The 27,589-nt window shown below is 34.4% G+C and overlaps 1 protein-coding gene across 3 annotated transcripts in view; it reads left to right on the plus strand.

Moving 5' to 3' along the window:
- LOC121367715 (septin-2-like) overlaps positions 1–27,589 on the plus strand; it is a 69,825-nt gene that overhangs the window by 14,785 nt on the left and 27,451 nt on the right. For 2 of the 3 annotated variants that reach the window (XM_041492051.1, XM_041492052.1), the window contains exon 4: positions 14,066–14,159. In XM_041492051.1, the coding sequence (XP_041347985.1) occupies positions 14,066–14,159 (94 nt within the window). Of the gene's footprint in view, positions 1–6,826; positions 6,969–14,065; positions 14,160–27,589 lie in introns of those variants that run through there. The other variant, XM_041492054.1, reaches the window with a different exon arrangement.

Below are 27,589 nucleotides of genomic sequence, written 5' to 3' on the forward strand. Positions count from 1 at the left end.
TGCTAGTGGTGATACACTTTCCAATTACACAATATTGATCTGATCACTACAAGGCATTCCTGCTGTCATTCACTGGGAAATGCTGTTCCATCCATTTGAACAGGTTATTTTACCTTGTATTTGACAATCTTATATTTTTAAAAAGTGTACTTTGGTTCATTCTAATATACACATTTAATAATACTAATATATTTTACAATATATATATATGTTTAAAAAAAAACCCTGCACAGACCACTATTACCATGGTTATATATGAGGGATCATTGTTTTTTAATAAAATAAACCCAGTGATCATAAAGGTACAGCAGGTGAAATAAACCTTACCTTGTGGACAATAAACAGTTTCTGAAGTCAGTATTTTGTATCACTATTTACTAATAGAAAGAAATAAGAGGTCACACAAAAACTGCCATCCATATAGTTAGTGACATTTTATACAGACATAGTACTAATAATGAATTACATGTGATATATAAGACCAAGTGTTCCCTTATTTTTGGCCTGGTATATTGTACCATTGTTTCTTTTTCAGTAACAAAACGTTTGTGAGGTGTAGGTTGGTAGGGTTGTTGTTGTTTGTTGGGGGGGGGGGGGGGAGTGGGGGGGTTCGGAGTGGAACTAACGTTTATATTTATTCCTTGTATTTAAAAAGAACTCAACCCCCGAAACGCACACCTCGATAACTTTTTCTAGATAAGCTATGTCCATTTTCTTTACGCCATTTTGCCAAAGTTACAAAGTGCCAGATAAATTTGGAAAAAACCTGCATGTATATTTTACTAATTCCATTAATGATTGACTCAGTCAGCTGCAGTTCAATGTTACATGGAAAAAAACCCTTTTGTTGACATAGTTGCTGTATCATGTTGGCTGACTGAGATTTTCTTCACAAATTAATTCATTTGTTTCGTAGCTTATTAATTCATCTTGTAATTTTATACTTTGTATATTTGTTAATTAATGTTTGAATAAAATAAAATAAAGGTAGTGTATTTAAATACACTGGAATGGCATTATTTTAATGTTTATTATGACAAGAAGGAAAGGCATGTTTATTCTTTCCCTGTGACGGTTTATCAAAGAACTGTAGAGAGATATTTTCTCAAGAAATACTGACTCTTATTTCACTTGCATTGCTCGGGTTGTCTGTATACATGATACGATTTAATTGATAAACAGAATCTCCTTCAAACAATGTATTTTTGTTATGTATAGAGGTTTTAGGCTAATTTGGGTGGATAAACAAAAAACATACCTTAATTTAGTTACAGCAACAGTTACAGTTTATGAGCTTGCAGTAATACTGTATCAAGTTTACCAGTATGTCCGAAATGAACATTATTTTGAAACACAAGACTTAATAGTTTTATTATCCTGTCTTGAGTGTTTTACACACTGTGGTCTGGTGAAAGTATTATAAAGAACTGAGACTGACCCATATACATACCTAAATTCAATGATGTTAAATGATAGTTTGTGGAACGTAATACTTTAATACATATCAAGATATTTTACATGTGAATTACCGTAATATGAGTTATTTAATGCTTAAAACCAGCACTTCAGAAGTGCATGTACACTCAAAATATTAATTTACTTTCAGTTGTCCATAACGGGTTTAAAGATATGGGATTCACTGTACGAATTTAATTGGGAATTGTGGTAATTTAAAATGTAAGTTTTATAGATCACTACATGATTCTAATTGCTACAGTCACTAGTTAAAATTGTGAAAACAAAATGTAGCCAATTTAACGTAAGAAGCCTGCATTGGACTTGGCTAGCTATTATGCTCATGTGTCTATTACAGTTTTGTGAACTCTGCAACATGGCTGGCTATATATCCAGCTAGACAATATACAAAACACTAAACTGTTATGGTCTGGGAAGGTATGCTAATTTAATACACTGACAAAATAAAACAAATTATTGCTACTTATACATATACAGTGTAACATATTTAAAATGTATTTTTGGTCATTTTACACAGCTATATATTTTTATTCTAAATTCACATCCTGTACATTTTTATCAGACTGGGTTAAGAACAAGCTAGCTATGTTGTCCTAGCTGGGAAAAAGAAGCTAGGTCTTAGTTGGTGCACAATTAATATATTGTTAAGATGCCCAGCTTATTTCAGATTTTGATCAGTTCTAAGAGGTGAATGGAGCCACTGTCATTAAGCAATTACTTGTAGCTTCTTTTTTTTTCATGAAGTTCTCCAACATCCAATAGCCAATGTGTATTTTTGTGCTGGGGTATCATTAAACATTCATTCATTCATTCAAAAGGGAACAGATGAATTGGCATGGAACTCAATTTATAATGAATAATGCTAAACCAATATTAAGTTTTAAACCAATACCGCAGGCCCTAATCTAGAATTCAAAGAAGAAAAGGGAGAAGTTTGATAAAAAAAAATAGGTGAAGTGAACATTTCTTGGTACATTTCGTAATGTTTCACCAGTTTCCACATTCAATCGGGAAAATCCTCACTACTGCTAATAACTTGGCGACTTGAGCTGACTTCAAGTGAAAAAAAACATTTGTTTCGCCAGCAAGATTAGGGTCTGATACCAATTAACTCTTATAACATATTTTAACCAAATATTTCAATGTATATAAAAAAAAACGTTTATTAAAAGGTTACCATCAAATTACAAGTATAGATTAAATCTCATTTTCAATACAGTGTTGAAGGCAAAATGTAGGCTGTTACACCTCAGTTATTCCTAGTAAATGATATGTAATACTCTGTCAAATAGTAGAAATGCACATCACAATTGCTTTACCATGGCTGTTTAAGCAGTTGCCTTCATCCCTAGATGACCGGCCTTGGTGGAGTCGTGGCAGGCCATCAGTCTACAGGCTGGTAGGTACTGGGTTCGGATCCCAGTCGAGGCATGGGATTTTTAATCCAGATACCGACTCCAAACCCTGAGTGAGTGCTCCGCAAGGCTCAATGGGTAGGTGTAAACCACTTGCACCGACCAGTGATCCATAACTGGTTCAACAAAGGCCATGGTTTGTGCTATCCTGCCTGTGGGAAGTGCAAATAAAAGATCCCTTGCTGCTAATCGGAAGAGTAGCCCATGTAGTGGCGACAGCGGGTTTCGTCTTAGAATCTGTGTGGTCCTTAACCATATGTCTGACGCCATATAACCGTAAATAAAATGTGTTGAGTGCGTCGTTAAATAAAACATTTCTTTCTTTCATCCCTAGATCAAAAAGGAGATTTAATGCAGGCAATTTGATAGTAGTTTGTTAAGAAACCTTTTTATTTATATTGAAACTCTACTTGTAACATTTTTAATAGAGTTGGTATGGGTTTAAAACTTAATTTGTTTTTGTATGAATTTTAACATTATTTGTATATATAGTTGTATGGCAATTTACCTGTTCCCTTTCGATACAAATTGACTATCTATAGTTTATTTATAATCTCCTGCATTCAAAAGTTAAAGTGAACGTGTACTAACACTAGTGATGAATTATAATTGAAAATTGATCGGTGGGACTCTACTGATGTGATGATCAGTTATAAAAATCCATAATCAATTGTCACAGAAAATTCCAAGTTTAATTGTTTCCTCAAATAATGATTAGATGATGAAATTGGTGTGTGTGTGTGTTTATGTATACATTAAAGAAAAAAGAAAAAGTTACTCTATCCCGGTGAAATTAAAATCTTTAGATCTTAAGTTCATAGAATTCCAACTGATTATGTTACTGAAAGTTGATCAGTTGATAAGTAACCGATGATCAGTGATGTAAATTCCAGTTGATTCCCAATGCTAACTAACACTGTTTCTGAATGAAACATGTAATAATAATATGGTTTGACATCCAGGTGTATTAAACATTTAATTTAGAATTATGTGAATATTATCAGCTTACACTAAAACAGTGCATTAATCAATGGTTGACAGTTATCTCCCATGATATATTAACTCTGTACAGTGTTGACTGTTGGCTTATGTAGGGTCATATACAATTACCACCCTCTAAGCCAATCTATGCAAGTATTCATGCATGTACGCACACCCTTGCACACACACGCACACACACACACATACATTTGTTAACTGTCCAGTTTTTTTTTTTAATGTAAACCTTATCTGTCAAATAAACATGATTTATAGTTTGTTTCAATCTTTCTAATGCTGGCCTTGTCTTCAAGACAACTGAATTTTTATTATATTACTGTGTCATTGTGATGATACTATTTTATGTTGCCATTGTACGTTCAAGTAAAATGGATCACAGGTGGATGAAGGGAGGGGAGAAAGAGGGTGGGGGAAGAAACAAGAGCGAGATCTAATAAACTTTTATATGGTTAAATACATTGGAATAAGGAAAGACTGTATGGTTTGTTTTAAGGAGTGAGTAGATATGTGAATTAATCAGAAAAGATTTGCTTGCAAGTTGAGAATAGAGAATGGTGATAGTGCATTACATTAGAAAAGGTTGATGCAAGATGCTGAAAGATAGAATATATCAGAAAAGATACAGTTGTGAATTAACAATAGATTTAATGTGGCAAAAAGGAAGGTAGATAGTGACATACACTAGAAATGGTATGGCTGTATTATGAGGACGAAAAATAAAGGTAAAGAATGGACTGTCGACGAAAAGGAGTGGTTACCAGGTGAGATATGATTTGGGTTGGAAAGCATTGTGAATAAATGTTCAGAGCATCAATTTAACAGCGACCATGCATCAAATTGCCATAATGCCCTAGTTATATGCTCTACTGCCCTGAAAATTAAACAATTGATCTTGCAGCCTAAAACTTATTTTATTACAAAAACATTAAACTGTTCACACTTATTTACTTTGAATGGGTGCAAATGTGTCATCTTAAGACACTTGTTGATGTTTGCCTTGTTGTCCTGCCTTTTGGCAGTAATGTTGCCTGTCCTAAAATCTCCTTGCCCTCTTTTTTTTCCAAGTTCGAGGCCTGAGAAATGATTTATTTATTTCATAATACGGTCTGGTTTCTCGAAAAAGTTTGGCTGCAGTTGTACAGTGTAAATCTGATAGTTTAACTGAATATGTTTTTGTATGGCTATTATTTGAGTGCTACAAAAGCAGGAAATGATATAATAAAAATAAAGGAGATAATACCTTTTAAACACATATGAGTAATATAGCTATTCAATAAAGCTACAGTTCAGTACACAACACCTTTTTCTTGATTATTTAAACCATGTTCACAGTTTGTTCAAGTTAACAATAAGGAATCATCTGTTTACTTGGTCCAGTCATCTGTGCTAAAAAGAATTTGACAGGTCATTGGCAAGTCTTGTTATTTAACTTCCTACCTCCCATCTGGCATACATGGTACGGAGAGAAGTGGACTGACCAGAACAAACACTTGGTTATCTATATAAAATTGTTTATTTTTTCAAAGAGAAAAAAAGAAGTTGATTTTGATATTAAGCTTATCTAACCATTTAAATTCAAAATGTTTTGGGTTTTTTTTTTTATCACAAATGCTGGTATTAATTTTACTTTGCTTTGTAAATGGGTCCAAAAGTACTCTAAAGGAAATGTTGTGATTTAAATTTCACCAATACACATGTATATAACTCCCACCCCATGTAGCCAGTGCTCCACAACTGGTGTAACAAAGGTTGTGGTATGTACTATCCTGTCTGTGGGATGGCGCATATAAAAGATCCCTTGCTGCTAATCGAAAAGAGTATCCCATGAAGTGGTTACAGCGGGTTTCCTCTCTCAATAACTGTGTGGTCCTTAACCATATGTCTGACGCCATATAACCGTAAATAAAATGTGTTGAGTGTGTCATCAAATAAAACATTTCCTTCCTTCCTTCCCCACCCCCATGAAGATGGTGCCCCACAATAACAACACTTCTTACTAATAATCAATAGGAGTAGCTGATGTGGTGGCAGTACTTATGTTGTTTTCCTAACTGGACCAAATACCTGTACTTACTGGTAGTCTGTACATAATTTAAAATTTGCTCATGCATCAATAACTAAGTTACTGTTAATACTATTTCCATCATCCCATATCCTGTGGAACTACAGTTTGAATGTATTTAAAGGAGTTATCAAGTGCACTAAAGTGATAACATTTCATTGGGTAAATTTGTGTAAACAAGAGAATAGCCAATTGTGTTTCTTCAGACACCAGTAATTTCTGTTTTGAGATATTCAATATTAATTTCCTAATGGATATGGAGATGCACACAAGCCTTCTATAGAACACTGTGTTCCCCCATCCCCCCACCCCCCAAAAACAAAACAAAAACCACAAACCCAACCCAACTACAACAACAAACAAAAAACCAAACCATACATAACAAAAAACAACCAAAAAACCCAAACAACTTACCGTAGTCAAAACACGGACAATTAAGATTTCCAAACTGGACATGGGTACAAGTTATTGAAAGTTAAAGACTGACAACTGGTACAATATATTTTGAACATAAACATGTCAACAACATATAAGTAAGTAATAACTTATGCAGCTTATAATATATATTACCTAGCAAGCCATTCAAGTTAATAATTGCTAATTAAATAAAAAGGGTTAATTGTAAATAAAATTTAATTCTTAATGTATATGTTCATCTTTAAAAAAAAAAAACCTAGAGGTAACTTTTATTTGGGATCAGATGTCCATATCTACCAATCAACCTAGTTTCCTGCAATACCATATGACACACTGTGGCATGTCCACATCAAGCAAACTATCCTGTCCTCACCACAATTAAAATGGACTGTCCCATGTGTACATCAGAAAGTGTTTGTGTGTAAAATTTGCCTGTCTCTGTTTGTGAGTGGTTTGTGACCCTCTACTTAGTGATGGAAAAAGCACCCCAGCTTCCTGTCATCCCCATTCCTAACGGACCCACCTACAGAAGAATCACTACCCCCTGCACACCGAGAATCCTTACGCGACAGATTGCTTATACACGTGCTAAATACAAGGTAAATTGCATAATATTACCTTTCTAGCTTGGTGTGTTTACAACTATACTTGTTAGCTATTGCATTAATAATGTCACTGTGAATATTGTATAAAAACGGAAAGTTTTGGAATGCTGTATTAAAGTTTGTTTCAACAGTTATTAATCTGTCACAGGCAAATCTGTCATATATATGTTACTCATCACTCTTTGTAGAACAGTGATGAATAATGAATTCATGACCTTTTCTGAATGTCCTCAAATGTCATTTCTACTTGTTTTTTGTTATATTTATATATTCAAATAAAGTTAGTGATTCTTTTTTAGACAAGTTAGGTATTTTGTTTAACTTTTATAAAATAATGAGGGAAATGAATTGAAATTAAAATGTAGGTAGCAAAATAGGTTACTATAGTATACAATATACATGTCCATCCAGTAAATTAGCACATTTTTAAATACTAGTAAGTAAAGTTTCATGCAAGTATTTTTAACATGATTGCATTTCCATTAGCCTTGCTGACCCATCATTTTAACTGAGTGGATGAATTGATATTTTATGTTAGTTTTCATTTCAAATAATAAATGTTTGTTATTGAAAAATACAACATCCTCTGTTTTAATTGATGATTAAATCACTGAATATTTGAAATAATTCAAAAGCTCTTGCTCTACACTAAATATTTTTGCAGGGCTGTAATTAAATATTGTAATAAAATGTAAGGTTTTTGTTTTTAAAAAAAAGAAGTTTTGTTTGTTTTAAGGACACCATGTAAGGTTTTTGTGTTCTGTTGACTATAATCTTATTCTAAGCACAAGAATAAGGAAAGTGAATGTACATAAAATATGTTCTTTCACAAAACGTTGCTTTGGTGTTTCAATATTTTTTTTAAATTACAATTCATTGTCTTTCCCATGTATTCCCCCCTTCTAATTTATCAGCCATGCATGCCACTCTTTTTCTGTTTGTTAGAAGGTTATCCTAACTACTTGAATGATTTGAAGGACAGAATCATGACCGTTGCTATATACCAGTCATGGGGCACTAACATAATAGACCTCTTTCACATTCCCATTGCACATGTGCGCGAAGAGTACCGTCCCTTGCCGAATTGGATGGTATTGAGGCTATATACAAATTGGTGGGCATGATCGACAGTTGTCATGAGCGTCGTGTGGTCCTTAAGCATATGTCCAGCTCCATATAACCGTAAATAAAAATGTGTTGAGTGTGTCATTAAATAAAACATTTCCTTCCTTCCTTTAGTACTGTGCTACTCAAAAAGTAGGAGACTCAAAGATTTGTTTTTATTCAACAAATGCTATGATTTGTACACGGTTTATTCCAGAGGGTACAGAGGGTAAAATTATGTACTCTAAAATTTTGGAAATTGATGGATATATTTTAATGTTTCGATAATTGATTTTAAGAAAAATGCTGTTTAAAATTTATCAGTGCATGAAATGCGTTGTCCAATTCCAAAACATTTCAAACCCATAACCACCTAATAGGGGTACTTAGGTCTGTTTTATTTTTATTACGTACCCTCAAATTATTTTTAAGCAGAAAGCCTGTAGTTCATCCCACTCCTCAAAGAAAGAAAAGAAAGAAAAAAAGTTCCATGTTTTACTTCAAAAATGCCATGTGTTATTTTTAACAAAAGTGTGAAATTTTTACACAAGGAAGTAATATGATATTTTCACATCTTTTGCATGCATGGTCAGTGTACCATGAAACTACTCACTTCAGTCATCTTCAGTGTTGACATTTGAGTGACTAGTATGTTAAGCTGTAATATGTAAAACAATCTAATTTAATGTAATTTATGCATGGTATTATTACTAAGTTAAAGCCATTGAAAACAGATGTGAATTATCATACATATGCTTTTGTCATGGAAATATAAATTGTGTACTTGATACCTACCTGTAGCTACCTATAAATACTGACATATACAAGTATCAAATTTCATTTTATGAATACAAATATGTTACATTATGTTTGTGATGCCGACAAAAGTTTCTACATAAATACATGTATTCTCTAAACGTTTGTCATTTTAAATGTTTGGATGACATGTTAATGAAATTTATACATGATAGTTATTATAATGGGAAAGAATAAAAAGTCAGAGAGTAGAAATAGCAAGGTATATAGAACATTTGTATTTAAGTTCCCCTTCTGTCCTTTTTTTTTTTTTCTTCTTCTTCCATGTAACTAATTAAAATGTGTTGAGTGTGTCGTTAAATAAAATATTACTTTCTTTCTTATCTCTACATTATCAAATGTCACAAGACTTCAGATATGCAAGTTTACTTAACAAATACAATAGAAATTTTAGCAAACTATTCATTTACTTGAAAACATCAAACAAGTCAATCTTAACGTTTGTGTATATATTCTTTGGTAAATATCAATTTTGAGTTGAAAAAAAAATCCTGAAAGCAAAGTGATCTGCAAACAAACTGTATGCAGAAACTATTATACCGGGTGCTTAATTGTTACATTTTTTATAATGGACAGTATTATATGCTTAAAATTAAAAACAATATCAACAAATATTGTATTTTGATTACTATGCCAACCTGGTGTTAGTGCAACCTAGGATAAGCCTACACAGTTAGTATATCTGAAGCATCAAACACATACTGAAAAGAATGCTGGTTTGCCCAAAGCCAACTGATCTATTTGAAATATAGGTCAGTAGGTAGACTTCATAATTAAACCTTCAAAGGTCATCACCATGATCAGTGATTTGGTTGGGGATGGGGGAGGTGCAATGGGACAACAATGAAATCTTTTAGATAGACGGCTGTTAATAGTTTTCTTTCAGCCTCATTTTTCATGAATAAGTCAAGTAAGAGCAAACAAATGATAAGTCTGTTTTGTGTGATGTATTAGATCCTACCATCTAAAGTGACAGTTTTTTATTTTATGTGCATAAAGAGGTGACAGGTTTCAAGATTTATCATACAATCTAGTCCCTGAAAACCTTTGATATAAAAAATAAAAGCATGCTGAATATTTTTTATTGAAGCTCAAGTAAAGGCTGTCCTACTCTAGGAACAGACTATCAGTTGAACATAAAAAATGATTACACATGGAATCAAAATTTTATAAGGCGTGGGGGGAGGGGGAATTGAAGCTGCTAGCTGGTGCCTGTATTACTGTGTTAAGCTTCTGGGTAATGGATGACCTTGATGGCGGAGTATATGACATGCTTAAAGAAGCGGTGCTTGCTGAGGAAATGTAATCAGAAGTGTCTGGACACAACCAGGAACAAGACATCTGTTGTTTGGAGAAACAAGAGGGGGAATGTCAAGTTAAATGTAATCAGAAGTGTCTGGACACAACCAGGAACGAGACATCTGTTGTTTGGAGAAACAAGAGGGGGAATGTCAAGTTAAATGGCAACATGTTGACAGACTATGCTGGGATTTGACATTGGCAAGTAACAAGATTTGAATGTCGATGAGAGATCAAAGGGATGACCCACTGAATGTGTCAGTCCACTATGAATTGTTTCTCGGTGGTTACTCATCCAAGTAATAACTGGATCCCATATTTCTTAACTTGGTAACCAGTGATCTTTTAATGCACTATAAAATATGTCTTGTAATATTATGTCTCATAAACACTTGTGTTAAACGTTCATTGCCACTGTATTGTAGAGCCGTTTGCTGGAAAGTCGCATCAAATGTTTATTATAGTCAAATACTAATATAAAATAATGGTCGTGAGACATCTGAAACATGAAGAACTGTTTAATTGCAAACTTGCCGACACTAAAAAAATTGTATTAGTTCAGTAACACATGGTAACATGCACTGGTGGAAATAAAGAATGGAACACATGGTATTTCAAACCATATCTAATACATGACTAGAGTAGTTATGTTTGCATAATATACAGAGGTGTAAGGTGTGATTGAATGTCAATACTGTGGGAAAAACTACTATTTTCCTCATACAGTTAATGAGAGTTTTGGTTGCAGTTAATATCTGTTCTTACTATTTATGTGGTCCCTTTAAAAAAATAAACTACTAAATAAATAATAATATAAATAAATAATAAATAAATAAATAAAAATGCCCAAAGCCAGACGAATAATACATTGGTGGGACAGGTTATACTTACATGTATTATGTGCAGTATTAAACATAAATATTGCAGAATCAATTGCTAACTTGTATGTGAATGCCAAACAAAATATGTCATATAAATTTCAAATTTGCACACTAATAAGTGGACATTAAGTCTGATCCTTTAACTCGTTAAATCTGAACAGCCAGCAAATGCCACAATGTGTCCCTGTTTTTTAATCAACACCCACCAATCCTCTTAGCTATTGTGGTAAGCACGTTTTCTTTCTAGTAAGTATGGAGCTTTTTTGTGTTTCCCTCTCCCACCTCCATGCATGGCCTCTGAAATGTATTTAATGTCATTCTCTGGTTTAGCTTGTTTCTTTACTTTGGGCAGATGGCACACGCACTTTGATGTTTTCACTTTATGACCCAGGACTCCCTGAAGTAAATATTGATGAAGTTAATTTGTTAACCAAGTTGAAATGTACTGCAGTGAAGAGTGTTTTGTTTTCTTCACAGAGCTATTTGCATATGTACATGCATGTACTTTAAAACACTGGGTCTGATTGTCACAGTAGAAAAACTGTTCAGTTTTGATAGAATTCTGGGTTATTGAAGGTCTGGTTTTGAGTGGTTTCAATTTAATAGGCAGTGCTAAATGTGCCTACCTATTTTACCTAAAAATACAAATGTCATATATTATATAAAGTTGAAAAAATAATGACTATCATTAATCCTATGAGTTAACCAACATTTGTCTGTATGCGACTCATTAATCCTGTGATTTATCCATCATTTGTCTGTATGTGACTTGTTAATCCTGTGATTTAACCATCATTTGTCTGTATGTGACTCATTAATCTTGTGATTTAACCATCATTTGTCAGTATGTGACTCATTAATCTTGTGATTTAACAATCATTTGTCGGTATTTGAATCAATAATTTCTGTGATTTAACCATCATTTGTCTGTATTTGACTCATTAATCCTGTGATTTAATCATCATTTGTCGGTATTTGAATCATTAATCCTGTGATTTAACCATCATTTGTTGGTATGTGACTCGTTAATCCTGTGATTTAACCATCATTTGTTGGTATGTGACTCATTAATCCTGTGATTTAACCATCATTTGTCAGTATGTGACTCATTAATCTTGTGATTTAACAATCATTTGTCGGTATTTGAATCAATAATTTCTGTGATTTAACCATCATTTGTCGGTATTTGAATCATTAATCCTGTGATTTAACCATCATTTGTTGGTATGTGACTCGTTAATCCTGTGATTCAGCCATCATTTGTCTTGTACGTGACTCATTAATCCTGTGATTTAACCACCATTTGTCTGTATGTGACTCATTAATCCTGTGATTTAACCACCATTAGTCTGTATATGACTTTAATTAAAGCTGATAACCTTTTCATTTTCCTATAAAATGCATTTTGAGCTAATACAAACACAAAAATGACTGGAAAAACAAATTTAAAAAACCCACAAATAAATTGAATAAAAAAGTTATACTAAAGTAATGTTTAAGAAGTTAGCAGTACAAAAACTATTGACCAAAAATATTTTACACTTAATAAAAGCTATGATCAGCAGCATTAAACTGAGTATTCATAAAATACATTAAATTATTGATCAAACCAAGTTGGACGTTTCCAAGACGCCGACAGCGATGACAACATTTGATTCAATTTGCAAACATCTGGATATTGATTGACTTGAGAAGGATTTACCGGTATTAACACATTGACCAGTTTGTGACAGACTTGCCAAATGATAATATGAGAAAAAGTGTGTTTTGTCCATTCCTGGAGTTTATTTTTTATTTGCTTTGAATGTTTAAAAAAAAACCCAAAGAGTGAGAGTTGGTTATTAATTTATTGGTCATCTTTCTTTAAAAACACAGGAACCCTAGTCCAGAGCGGCTTCTGCTTTTAGCTTTACACACAGTAATAATAAGGCTTTGTCTGGTTGATTTCTGTTGAAAACTATAGCTGTTTAATTTCCTTGTTTTAATCTCTATTTCACATGTTCATAATCACCTGCTTTAGGATTTCAGAACAAAAAATTTGAGTTGAATGTTAAAAAAAAGAAGCAATGTCAGGTTCATGATATCCTTGTGAGTTACTCCTTTGTTCAGTTTTTATAGTTCCAACAGCAAGACGTTTGCTTTCTTACTATTATTATTTAAGTGAGGTAATATAAGTTGTATAGGGTATCTTTAATTTATTTAATTTTATTATTATTATTTTTTAATTAGACCATTATAAATTAAATGCTTAATTTGCTGCAATTTTATTTTATATTTTATATTTTCAGGACATTGAAAATGTCCCATATCAAGCAAAAAACATTTTTGGGGACAGTTTAATGGGTCATTTTGTACATGCTTCCAGAGTTCTATCCAAAACAGTGAAAAGCTCTAGTGTTAAAGATCTTTTCATTTGTCACATCACTTGTTAACTTTTTGTAAAAATGGACTAGTCTTGTCTTGGACAAGAACAAATCACACATCTTTTAATGTTTTTTAATTATATGGAGAAAAAACAAGTGGTGTCCCAAGTATTTCTTTGATCTTACTTAAGACTAATTAATGTGAAATTTTAAATCTTAAGAAGCCAAAGTCCAAAATACATGTAGATACTCCATTTAAAGAAGATTAACTCTTATTTAAACTGATCCATTATAACAGACAAGTCACATGTTTTTATAACTCATTCCTGCTCAACTGTCTAACTACGAGATGTCTGACAAATGAGATGTCTAATAAACGGGATATCACAGGGAGATTTCTAGCTTTTTGACTTTTAGTACACAAGGTCTGTTGATATAAAATGCAACATGTTTTTAATCAAATTATTTTGTTATCACTGATAAAAAGTTTCCTTTGCATTGTGTGAAATGTTGTTCATATTCTATTTTTTAAAGGAAAAAAAAAGAGTAAAAGCTCTGTCATATCAACTTTTAAGAGAAAGTCGTCAGTCAACCTCCATAGATTTTTTAACCTTTTGTATTTTTTCAGGATGGTGAAGACTACATTGGCTTTGCAACTTTACCCGATCAAGTACATCGAAAAGCTGTCAAGCGAGGATTTGATTTCACACTTATGGTCGTTGGTCAGTTTAGTTTTTGAACTAAATTCTACTACAGTGTAATGTACAGTACGTGAACCAACCAAAGTGGTGGTTTCGGCAATCATAGAAAAAAATATGTTTAAAAAAATTTCAACTTTTATTTCAACAAGAATTATGTTTGCACTTCATCCAACGCATAGAACTGTTCATTATTATTATATTGACCATGTTTACATGCACATTGTTATTAACAGCTTCAAGTCATAAAAGTGAAACACCAATTTTTTAAAATAAATAAATTGTGAAACTGACTCACGTGCAACTTGCGTCAGCTGTGGAAGCATTCATTATATATGATGGGGATCAGTTTGACTTTTCGATGTTCCGCCGATTTAAAAAAAAAATGGGGAGTGGACTGGGTGGTTTGAGGGACGGATGTTTAAAACCAAATTGGCTATCAGACTATTTTGTTCCACACCAGTAACAACTTGCTGTGATTCTGCAAATTTGCACCGGTCACTTTGCTGCGAATCTGTGACCTCTTTATCTGTCCGTTGTTGTCAACTGCTGATATGTTATAAATTTAATTTAATTAAAAAAAAACACAAAAAAAAACAACTTTTATACCACAGCGTTGACATATTTTTTAAAATTAGAACAATTAAATTATTATCCTAAAACTTATGATATTGATATATTCTGATTGACACCTTAAATCATTCACTCTATATTGACTATAATAAATTTTAAAACCAAACACATAATGTAATTTAACTGACCGACAACCCTTGTAGATTGCTGAAAAAGGAAAACTATTAGTAGTAATAAAGGAAAGGGAGGTGGGGGGGGGGGGTATTGTGGTTTTGAGAGAAAAGAAGTGAAATCGACAATTAATGTGCATGTGGCTTGCCTACGTGAAGTCTGTCACAAGCGGCTAACAAAAACTTCATTTTATTTGTATTATTCTTACATGTATTATTATTTAGGGTGGGTTTTTTTAATTTGTGTCTTTTTTTTCTTTTTCTGTATTTGCCAATGCAGGCGCGTATGAAATAATGTTAGAAGGGGGGGGGGGGGGGGTCTAGACTGGCGAACTACGTTTATTGGGGGTTTGGGTTGCAAAATAACATACAAAGGCGCATGTGCAGAAAATTGAGTACGGGTGTCTAGACTGGTGAGTGATGTTTTTAGGGAATGTCGGGTCATGCTTCGCAAAAAAAAAAAAAAATTTAAAAGAAAATTCGGGAAGGGGGAGGAGGGTAGGCCCTGAAGCACACCCCTGTGCACACGTGCCTGCAATATCATTATTTTTGCGGCTGAATTTACCAACGGCCCAAACGATCGCGGGTCTGCAAGTTGCTTTGTTAATAAATTTCCAAAAGGAACTTGAATACAGGTTTTATTTGAGGCTGTTTTTATTGTGGATATATTCCCTCTGGACCCCATTTACATTTTCTTCACTATCTGTACCAATATCATTATACATTTATGTTTACCGCCGATTTGACAAATGATCGTTAGTCGTTTCGTCTGCGAACTGCTTTGTTAATATAAAAATGCGCTGGGAGTGATTTTCGATAGGAACTTGGGTACGCAGGCAGGTGGTAACAATATCCGGGTATGGGGGTTTGGAGCACAATCTCTAATGGAGGGGGCTCAGTCTCTAGTGGGGGAGGGGACACGAGCCAATTTTAAAAAATCTTTATTTAAATATAGGAAAAAAAACAAAAAAACTAAAAATACGTACATATTCGTCCACAAGTGGGAGGGTTGTGTGCTACACGTGCCTGGAAGAGGTTTTATATGGGGATGTTGTTGCTGCAAATACGTTATATCTAACCCCATTTACCTTTTCACTAGCTGTACCAATACCATTCTGTTTACCGTCGATTTGACCAACGATCGCCGGTTGTTTGTGTGCTGATTTGTCAATATGAGAGTTGGCGTGATTTCATAAAGGAACTTCGGTAGAGGTTGTATCTGGGGCTGTTGTTGTTGTTGCAAGAATATTCTCTCTAGCCACCATTTACCCTTTCTCCTCTAGCTGTATCAATATCATCTTTAAGGCCGATTTGTCCAACGATCCGAACCATCGTTTTGTCTGCGAGCTGTTTTGTTTAATTAATGTGAGTTTCCTAAAGGATCTTGGATACAGGTTTTATCTGGTGCTGTTGTTATGGGCCCGGTATATTATATCTAGCCCCCAATTACATTTTCTCTACTAGCTGTATCAGTAACATTGTATACTTGTTTACCGACAATTTGACCAACGATCGCCGATCGTTTGTGTGCTGCTTTGTTAATATGTGAGCTGGTGTAATTTCAAAAAGGAACTTGGGTACAGGTTTTATCTGGGGCTGTTGTTGTTACTAGTGTATTCTCTCTAGCCACCATTTACCCTTTCTCCACTTGCTGTACAAATATGTTTACCGCCGATTTGACCAACGATCGTGTGTTATTTCGTTTGATAACTTCTTTGTTAATAGTTATTGTGAGCTGGCGTGATTTCCAAAAGTAACTTGGGTACCTGATTTATCTGGGACTGTTGTTGTTGCGGGTATATTATATATATATCCCTCATTTACCTGTGTACCAGTATGCTTACTAGTTTATCTTTTTTACCAACCGTCCTATGTTATTTTGTCTAGGAGCTTTTTTTAATAACTGAAAACGTGTCAGCAATTACAAAAGGATCGAGTGCGGGTTTTATATAGGGCTGTCATTTACATGTTCATTTGATTTTGATTTGGAAAAACGTGTAATCATAAAATATGCCATTTCTCTCCAATAACCATACATGCATAATTGTGCGTTTACCAACCCGATTTAGGTGCAGGTTTGTCTGGTGTGTGCGTCGTAGTTGCCCCCCCCCCCCCCCCCTCTCTCTCTGCACGTGTGTGTGTGTGGGGGGGGGGGGGGTCTGGGGTTATTTACTTTTATTGTATTTTTATTAGGGTCTTTTTCTTCAAATATATCAGTTTTGACTTTGTTTAGTATTTATAATATTGTGATGATTAAAAAAACAAAAAAACAACAAAAAAAAACACAATTTTTTTATTAAAATTTTATTTTTAAGCACACAAAATTCAGTGCAGCGGGAGTGGAGAAACAACAGCAGTCTGAAGATTGGATTCATCCACGCTATTTGTTTTATATTTTCACTTTCTGGACCCTCACCACCACCACCCCCCCCCCACCCCACCCCCCCCCCCCCCCACCCCAAGGTGTTTAATAAAGTAAGTTCAAAAATAAAATAATAAGGCAGATGAAATAAGACCTTTATAACTTAGTATCTAGTATATTTTGTGTATTTCAATTTATAAAATAAAATATAATTACCAAAAGATATATTAGGTAACATGTAATTTAGCCCTCAATCCAGTCTAAAATGACGCGTTGTAAGGCCATTTTATCAGACTGTATTTATGAAAATATCCTACAATTCATCTACTCACATACTGAATTAAAACTGTGCAGGCATAGTCCCTAGGTCCCCATCATCGAACAAGGAACTTGTTTACCAAAATGTGTTACAGGCTTGAAAAGCAAAATTAATAATTATTATATACAATCACCACAACCTAACCACAATCCGAACTATGCAAAATATTTCTCTTTTACACCAGACGTCTCGAATACACAGACTCTCAAAGGACGCAAATCACCACACCGTGCACGAGTGTTAATTCCCTCTTTTCCACGTGTTATATGGGATGGCCGGTATGGGGCACAACTAGGCCAGTTGGTTCTATCACATAAAGAAAGTACTAGTATATCAGGCCCGTACGTGGGCTTTTTAATGGGCGGGGTGTAGAGGTGTGGATTCTTCGTGCTGGGACCAACAATGGGTAAGACTCGATAAGAATAACGTTATCTAAATTTGATAGAAAAAAAACTGTGGATCTTTGGTTAAAAAAAATAAAAAAATAAAAATAATAATAATAATAATAATAATAAAAAATCGACACCATATGCGCACGGTATCAACCGAAGGTAAATATATACATGGAAGATGACGCTACGGTACTACATATAGCAACTGAAATTTTAGATGTATACTCTGCTTTTATAAAGTCTAGGCACGGATTTAGATTGCCCCTACCCCCTTAATAAAAAACTAAAAAAACTACTTATATTCGCACCTGGATGTTATTTATTGTTGCGATCTATCAGCAGTGATGACAGTAAATTGTCCTATCTTCCTAAAAAAATCAGTCAATCAATCAATCAATAAATAAATAAAAAAATAAATGAGATGACGAAGATTGGTTTTATCCACACTTAATTTACTTTGTTTTTAATTTATAATATTTGGACTGTCTTTAGATTTCTTTCTCTTTTTCAGGTATTTAATACAGTAAGTTCAAAGCCAAATAATAAGAAGACAAAGAAGAAAGACCGTTATAGTAGTGTCTGATATAGTTTATGCATTTGTAGAATAAAATAAAATTATCAAGATTATTAACCAAAAACGCATTTAATGGTTAAAGAATTTAACCCCACCCCAATAATGAAATTAAATATCCCAGAATGCACCCACAGACATCTTGAATTAACAAAAAAAGAGAGAAGAAAGTCTAAACATCATTTATATGGCATGTAATCGGAGGAGGGGACTTTTTTCTTCTTTTTTTAACCAAAGTGAGTTACAGGTTCTATTTCTACCCTCACCCCGAGGTGAACCGTTCTAAAATGCGCCAAAATTCCTTCAAGAAAGGGCGGGATTTAGCTCAGTCAATTGAGCACTCGCTTGAGGTGCTTGCGTCACAGGATCGAACCACCTCAATGGATCCGTTCAACTGACTGAGGTTTTTCTCGTTCCAGCTAGTGCACCACAACTGGTCAAAGGCCGTGGTATGTGCGTTCTTGTCTGTGGGAAAGTGCATATGAAAGATCCCTTGCTGCATTAAGAAAATGTCGCGGGTTTTCCCTATTGACTACAAGTCAGAATTACCAAATGTTTGACATCCAATAGCCGATGATTAATAATCAATGTGCTCTAGAGGTGTTGTTAAACAAAACAAATTTCTTCTTTTTTTCCTTCAAGAACTTGTGCAATTTTTCTCTAACGGAATATTCAAATTCAATAGCATCAAAATTGCCCCCCTCTTCCACCCACCACAACCATTTTCCTTTCTTGGGCCGAGGCACCTGCGCCCATAACAGGCGTGCACTACATCTTGTTCTGAATGTGCAGGTAAAACCCTATGACTCTATTGGAAATTGTCTGTGATTAATTTATGGGAAACTGAAAATACAAACTTTTTCCTGGAAAGTACAACTTGCAGCAATTCACTGGAATCACATTTAGTATTCGATAGAACCACAAGCATTGTCCATCAGCATATTATTTTGTTTAGAATGCATTATACCAGCGAACGGTATTGTAGTGAATTACACGAACCATGGTCGGGCCACAAGGTTTTAAAAGGTACTTCGAGCCCCTTCCGGTACTTCAATCTTTCACCCCATTACAGTGCCTCAGCAAAAGAAGAAGAAGAAGAAGAAACGTAAATAATTAAATTAATTAAAAACAAAAAAGAAGAAATAAATTAAAATTGACGGGGTCCTAGGCTTCAGCGTAGTCAGTCTTGTGGATAATACGGCCCTGCACGAAACTTGGAACAGAATCCAAGTTTCTGTTTCTCCCCTTTGATGATCCATGCATATGCATATGCATATATATATATGTATATATATATATATATATATATATATATATAGAGAGAGAGAGAGAGAGAGAGAGAGAGAGAGAGAGAGAGAGAGAGAGAGAGAGAGAGAGAGAGAGGAGAGAGGGAGGGAGGGAGGGAGGGAGGGAGGTTATTACCAGAGTGTTTTTCGGTATCGTCAATATCATATATTAGGAATAAAAATCGTATTATGCGAGCCTCTGGCGAGCATAATACATTATTTTTATTCCTAATATATGATATTGACGATACTGAAATACACGAGGGTAATAATCTCTTTATCATATAAGCTCAAGCTTAATACAACGTGTTTTTGTAAACTGTACATGCAATTTTAATTCCGTTCCGCCATTACTAGATATTCAAATGACGTAAGAATATGTGGTGTGGTGTATTTTTGAATGGAAATGACGTCAAATGCGAATGATGCCATTTTGGATGTCCTTACATCAAAATAAAGTTATGCCTAACGTTTTTTGTTTTCTGAACGCTGGACAGCTTTCAGTGTCAAATTGCCATTGAAATGTTTTTATTTGATGACTATGAATGCATACGTCAATCATGGAGTGTCACCCAAGTACGTTTGCTTAAATGTCAATAAACCTAGTGCCGAGACCTCGACTAATTTACATCTAATTTGCAAAGTTATCAAATTCTTAAAGTATGTGATCTGAAAAATATCACATACTTTGATTGCACTGAAAATGTAAGATATATGATAAATATATATATATATATAGAGGTTATTACCAGAGTGTTTCGGTATCGTCAATATCATATATTAGGAATAAAAATTGTATTATGCTATATATATAGGTGTGTGTGCTCTCCCCGCCCTTTTGGCAGCTTCCTACGCCACTGCTGGGTTAGCGTAATATTAGGGCCCTGCGAATCTCAATTTTCAGTTAGAATCGAATATTCGAAAATGTTCGAATCGAATCGAATTTCAAATCTCGAATACCTTGGAGAATAATCAAGTGTATCAGATGCATTTCACGAAGGAATATTCAGCTCAGTGAAGGAAATTAGAAAGACAGTATAAATATCCACTGCACTGGGAGTACGTACGGTGATTAACATGATTACACAAGGTTGAAGTTTAAATAATAAAGCGCCCTAAATAGAAAACCAGTACTAATGTGTACATAGGTTGAACAGTTGAACTAACATGAGATAATATCTTGGAAGTGATCATTTATTGGCTTTTAATTAGATCACAAAATAATTCAAGTGAAAATTAACTCTCATCACCAATCGGAGATCAAAACTAAATACCAGTGGATATTCTTCGCACTTACAAAAACAGAATCCTAAAAATTAAAAAAGAAATATACTCGTTAAGTTAAGCAATGTTATTGACCGACTTAATTATCGATTCAGTATGGATAGGATAAGATCAGCGTTTTTATATCCCCATATGAGTGCTCTGCATTTTGGCGAGACAGAGAGTGTCGTTTGTCGGTTATAACGTTTGTGCCTGTGGAATTCACCCTTTCTGAAGAGAAGTTAGTAGCTTGAATGCTGAGTGTCTCTCATGACAGTAGCCAGGAGTGGGAAAGACTTCACGTGACCCTGCTTTGTCTTCCACTTTGTTTATTGTTTATTAATGTTAACAGTTGGCCATATAGTTTGTCCCTCATTTTCCAATAGACCTCTTTCACATTCCACTGTGCATATGCCCGTTGCGGGGTAACTTGAGGACGCAAACCGCGAACTCACGCGAGATCTCGCAAAAATAGACCTGTGGACAAGTTGGGGGGGGGGGGGGGGGGGGCATAGACAATGGGAAGGCCACGCAATAGGAATGTGAATATCGCCATGATTAATTATTCTATCAATAGGGAACCCGAAAATTCTGTCGACATCCAACAAGACTTATCACGAAATAAAAAATATTTAGTTATTAACACCTGACAAACCATCGGTTCGGATTCGTACGCAATTGATATCGGATATAGGCTGAAATAATATTAATGTGTGCGCGTGTGTATGTATGCAAATATTTATTGTATTTAACATGATTTAAATATTTATAAAGCATTATACAGATTACATTCAGGATTCTTGTCGGGATTTCTTTTTACTAAGTTATTTAAAATTTTGTTCGGTATTTGGAATAAAATTAAACGATACATATGAAATTTGAGCTATGGTATATAAAACATTAGAATCAGCCCCTGTAGGAACGATATCTGGAGTTGGGGAAGGGGAGGGAGCACAATCTGTAGGGGGGGGGGCAAAAGCCATATTTTAAACCGGGTTTATAAAAGTGGGGCTATATAGTCCCCCCTCCGACGTCTCGGTTGCTACCGACCTAAGAATGGTCAGAAATGTAACTGTATCGCATATACAGCTACTGTAAATCATGAAATTAATGCGTCATGATATTAAGTGCGTCCCTATAACATGAGTGAACAAAGCCGACAGCTGATAATTTATTAATGCAAAGGGCAGGATGGTCCACATCACATAAAAAACACAGTTGTGTTCTTATTATATTGTTTGGGCTTCATCTTTCATGTTAAAAGAAGTCAGTAGTTGTTTTGACAGCTACTACATAATCTGAAGCTAATCGCATGGTAGGTCGACCAGGAAGCCCTAATTACTTAAAGTAGGTAATTAGTATAACCCCCCCCTATTGTTAAGGGTATGCCTCGCACTTTTGTGTGGTGATTGCTTCTAATTAATCCACCTTGTCCCCAAATGGTAAACGGGATAACTATAGCATGGTCTGTCTATTTCCACGCGAACGCAGACGTATTATTCTCAAATGTTTTAGACTGATTTTATTTCTCGATGCCCAGCACAGGAATAGACGTCAACAAACGCGTGTATGCAACCTGTGACAACTTGCGACCAGTCTAACATTAAAATTCCATGTATAAAGTCGAGCCAAATGGTACGAAGAAATATGCACGGATTGTTGGTCGTGGTTCTGTAACCAGTCCTGTTTACATTTTTACAAGGAATGTATTTAGTAATAAAATTTGTTGATGATAAAAGTTTTTAATTTATTTAGAAGTATTACCGGCGTCCTGCACATTTTTTGTATTGGGATTATGAGACTAAACAAAATGCGTCAAGTTATTATTGCGTCGATGTCTTCGCCGCATTTTTCGCATTAATTACTTGCTCGCATTAATTTCATGATTTACAGTATTTAAATTCGAAGCAAGATTATTTAACCTAAGAAAGATGTAAGTTTTATTTAGCCTATAACATATTAGATTAGCCGACAGCTTGATAATATAGCTACAAACTCAGGATGGTCTCTTTATTATAAACTCATGAGGGTTTATTATGCGCAGTCATAAGGTACCAGTCATAAGATACTTCGTTTGAATGTTTGAAACAAACATATTAAGTTCCATGTAAGGCCCGTAGCCCGGGGGGGGGGGGGCGAGGTATTGGACAATCCCCCCACGCAGGATTGAGAGTTCCGCTCAAATGAAGAAAAAAATTCGGATTTTACATATAACAGTCCTTGTCCCCAAATGACCGGGATAACGTAGCAAGAACGTCTGTCTGAGGTTCTCATTTGCTGAGCGTTCGATCCTCCTCAGTGGGCCCGTTTGATTATTTCTCGTCCCAACCAAGGATCCATCAAAGGACGTCGTGTATGACTATCTTTGTTTGTTGGGACATGTGAATTGTAAGTATGCCATGTTATCATTTAATTATAAATAAATTGGTACGACCTAAAACAAACGGTTTCTTGTTGTGGCTTTGTGACCAGTCCATTTTACATGCATACCACAACTTAATGTAACTTGTTAACGTATATTTCGCAACAAACGTTTTAGGTATTATTCTCGAGTGTAACCTAGCATCATCTCATTGTTCAGAAAGGGGTTTAATATATATATATTTTATATGCAGATAAATATATGGGGAAACATAATTACCCCCCCCCTCCCAGTCTCTGTTTAAACTTGTAGCAACACACACAATGTCCCTTTACATGAAATTTTAATCCCCCCACCCCGCTAATCATTAATCATGTTGGTTACGGGCCTGAAGTTATATACAATTTTTAGGGGGAAGTTAGACCAAAGATCAAATTAGGATCGTATCGGGTTTAAACATGGTGGTAAATACCACTTTGGAAAAGTTGCTGAACTTTGTTATGTATAATCATGTACGTTATAAAATCGTGTGATACTTGCATACCATATCGATATATATAGGACTTCTCCCATTGCTTGTAAATGTGTATCAAAGTACTGATGATCGCTAACGATCTCGACTAATGTTCTCAGGTACAAAATACAAAATACAAAGTAGTAACCAAATCACTATTGTACATACAGATATATGTTTACTTCAAGCTGATCTTCATGTAAAGAAGAAGATGTCATCTTCTAAATTCTCCAAAACAAACAACGCAAACAGCCGTGTTTACTCGGTTTCTAACGTCATGCTAAGTTGTAGGTTTGACAGCTCATATATGTTTTAAAGAATTCGTAAATATCAGCTATTATTTCAAGTGAAGTTTGTATGTATCTGATATTAATGATAGTGAAAATAAAAAGAAGATAAAAGAAATCAGACTATAAATAATATAAATAAAAAGAAGATAATTAACATAAATAATTCGTGGACAGACATGAAAAGATTAGTAGTTGTACGACTGTCTTTTTTTTAAGGGACATTCCCGAGTTTGCTGCATTGTAAGATGTTTCTAACAAAATATTTTCTACGATTAAACTTTCATATTAAATATATTTTCTTGTTTAGAATATCAGTGTCTGTATATTCAGCCGGATGTTTCTGATCGTCTTAATATTTGTAGGGTATAGCCCAAACATGGATTTCGTCTTTAAATAACGGGTACGACTACGAAAAGATACGTTTTGGGAACTAAAGTGAAATTTAAGTCTAGCACAAGAGTATTAGGGGCGATCCCCGCTTCCATTTCTTCTACAGTGGGGCTCAATCTTTTATATGCTAGGAAAGGCTCGGACATGTAGAGATTAAACTCGTTAAAAAGTGGCTCTGCAGAAAACCGTGCAGCAAATCAGGAATGTCTATTTAAGTCGAACAATAAGGGGGAGAAATGACGTGGAGGCAAGGAATCTGTGAGTTAGGGATTTTGTTGGGGTGGTTTTTAGACTGTCAAAACGAGAGGCGTATCCAATTTTCAATACTGATCCATGTGGAGCATTAAACATCACTGGTAAATCCCAATCTAATTAAAATTAGCTCCACTATTACATGTGGATCTAACAGCAGCGAGTTGAAGCTCATGTGCAGTTGACCTTTCATTCGAAACAATCAAAACCTTACCGCGTGGAGCTCCAGCCATTGACTTGAAAGAATTTGAAAACATTCAAGATTATGCCGAGGGTATACGAAATGATTCGGGTGAATTACGAAGTATGCCGGAAACTAATTTCGACATAAAATTTTAGTATAAAATTCGTTTCAAGACGAAAAAACAAACAAAAAATCTGTTTATGCTAGTATACAATCCAGAGTTTATTACTGCACTTTTCTCCCTGTTTTTTCAATGTTGAAATAGACCAACAAGTTCGCCTATTGCATAAATAGTCTCGACCGATATTTTTAGAATTTGTATGCTTCCGAATAACGTTATAAAAGGCGAAGTATAATTGGTCGATATTTAAAATGTTATTTTTAGATGAAATGTCACCTGGACATGGGAGTCCATGCAATGCTGTTAGATCTACTGGTGAGACCAGTAGAGCTAATTTTAATCAGATTGTGGTAAATCCGCGTGAATATTTAACTATAATTCTAATTGTCAAAAGTAGCAAACACATTCCACTAAAGTTAATTTTATTGTATGAATCTTTTAATTTTGCGCTGTTAAAATACCCTTGACAGGCGGCTCCAGAGACTTCGTCTAAGTTAATGTTTCACTGCTTTTGGTCTTAAACCATTCCGATGTAAACTTTAAGTAGACTGTTTTTTGCAGCCATTTTAACATCTTATACGAAATATGTACGTTAGTCCTAGAGATTCACAGCTCCTACGAATCTACTCACGACGCTCATGACAACTGTCGATCATGCCCCCCCCCCCCCCCCCCCCAATTTGTATATAGCCTCGATACCGTCCAATTCGGCAAGGGACGGTACTCTTCGCGCACATGCGCAATGGGAATGGGAATGAGGTCTGTTGTCCGTACACTGCAGTATTCGAAATGTTTCTAATGAACACGTTCTGCTGTTTCCACTATATTTGTTCGTTTCTTTCTCTATCAAACTCCTTGTTTCAGAAAGTGCCCTCAGAATGTATACAGTGTTAACTTATATCTCAATATTTGTATTCATACTAGCCACACAATATGTAAACTTGGAGTCAGTTAAGGTACAAAACATAACATTTGGCATTTTTATAAGCAAAGAAATCACAGGGGAAATATACATTTGGAGTATAAATGTAGACTTGAACATTCACTTAGTGCATAAATATTATAATATTACAAGTAATTTGCAGTGACTACATTACAAATTATGACTCTAAACTGCCAGGGACTTGGAGGTTCTGAAAAAAGAAAAGATATGTTGAATTATTTGAAACAGAAAAATCTTCATATTTATTGTTTGCAGGATACACATTTTACTAAGGAACTTGAACCATATATACAAGCACAGTAGGGTTATACATGCTTATTTAATTCTTACTGCAGTAACTCCAGAGGTGTAGCTATCATGATAAATAACAATTTTGAATTTATTATAAACAAAACAAAAACAGACGATTCGGGAAATTATATAGCTGTAGATATGACCATTGAGGGTAAGAAAATAACACTTATAAATATATATGGACCTAATGATGATAACTCCACCTTTTTTAAAGATTTACTGAAATGCATCGATGATTTTGACATTGAACAATACATAATCTGTGGAGACTTTAATCTAGTTTTAAATCAAAATTTGGATACTAGTAATTATTTGCATGTAAAATATCCAAATTCAAAAAACGTTATATTGGAAAATTTAGAGGTATACGATTTGGTAGATCCATTTAGGGAACTCTATCCAACTTTAAGGAGATACACGTGGAGAAAGAAAAACCCGCTTAAACAAGCTAGGTTAGATTTTTATCTTATTTCCAATAATTTAATGGTACAGGTAGAAAAAGTAACAATTGAGAATAGTTATAGGTCTGACCATGCCAGAGTAATTTTAAGTCGAAAACAAAATAATATTATAAAAGGTAAAGGTTTATGGAAATTTAACAATTCTCTACTACACGATACAAACTATGTTAATACCGTAAAACAAATTATAGAAAATATAAAAATCCAATATGCCGTCCCTTTATACAATACAGGAAAAAACACAATCCCTAATGATACAATTCAACTTACTATTAATGATCAATTGTTCTTGGAAACACTTTTAATGGAAATTAAGGAAAAAACTATATCTTATTCAGCAGCCAAGAAAAGGGGTAAAAATGACATAGAAACAAAACTTTGTGAAGACATAAAAACATTAGAAGAAAATCTAGCAGTAAATCTCAGTGAAATAGAAGAAGAAAAAAAAATTGATGGACATTAGAAAAGAAAGACTAAAGGGACATTTTATTAGATCTCGAGCTAAATGGGTGGAAGAGGGAGAAAAGCCAACAAAATAGTTTTGCAACATGGAATCTAGGCACTTTTATAATAAATTAATTTCAAAAATAGAACAAGAAGATGGAAAAGTTATTACAGATCAAAAAGAAATATTGAAAGAAACCAAACTGTTTTATGAAAAACTTTATTCCAAACAAGTTGGGGAATATGAAAATATAGCAGAGAAA

This window comes from Gigantopelta aegis, chromosome 3 (assembly GCF_016097555.1).
Source record: "Gigantopelta aegis isolate Gae_Host chromosome 3, Gae_host_genome, whole genome shotgun sequence".
Taxonomy (NCBI): Eukaryota; Metazoa; Mollusca; class Gastropoda; order Neomphalida; family Peltospiridae; genus Gigantopelta; species Gigantopelta aegis.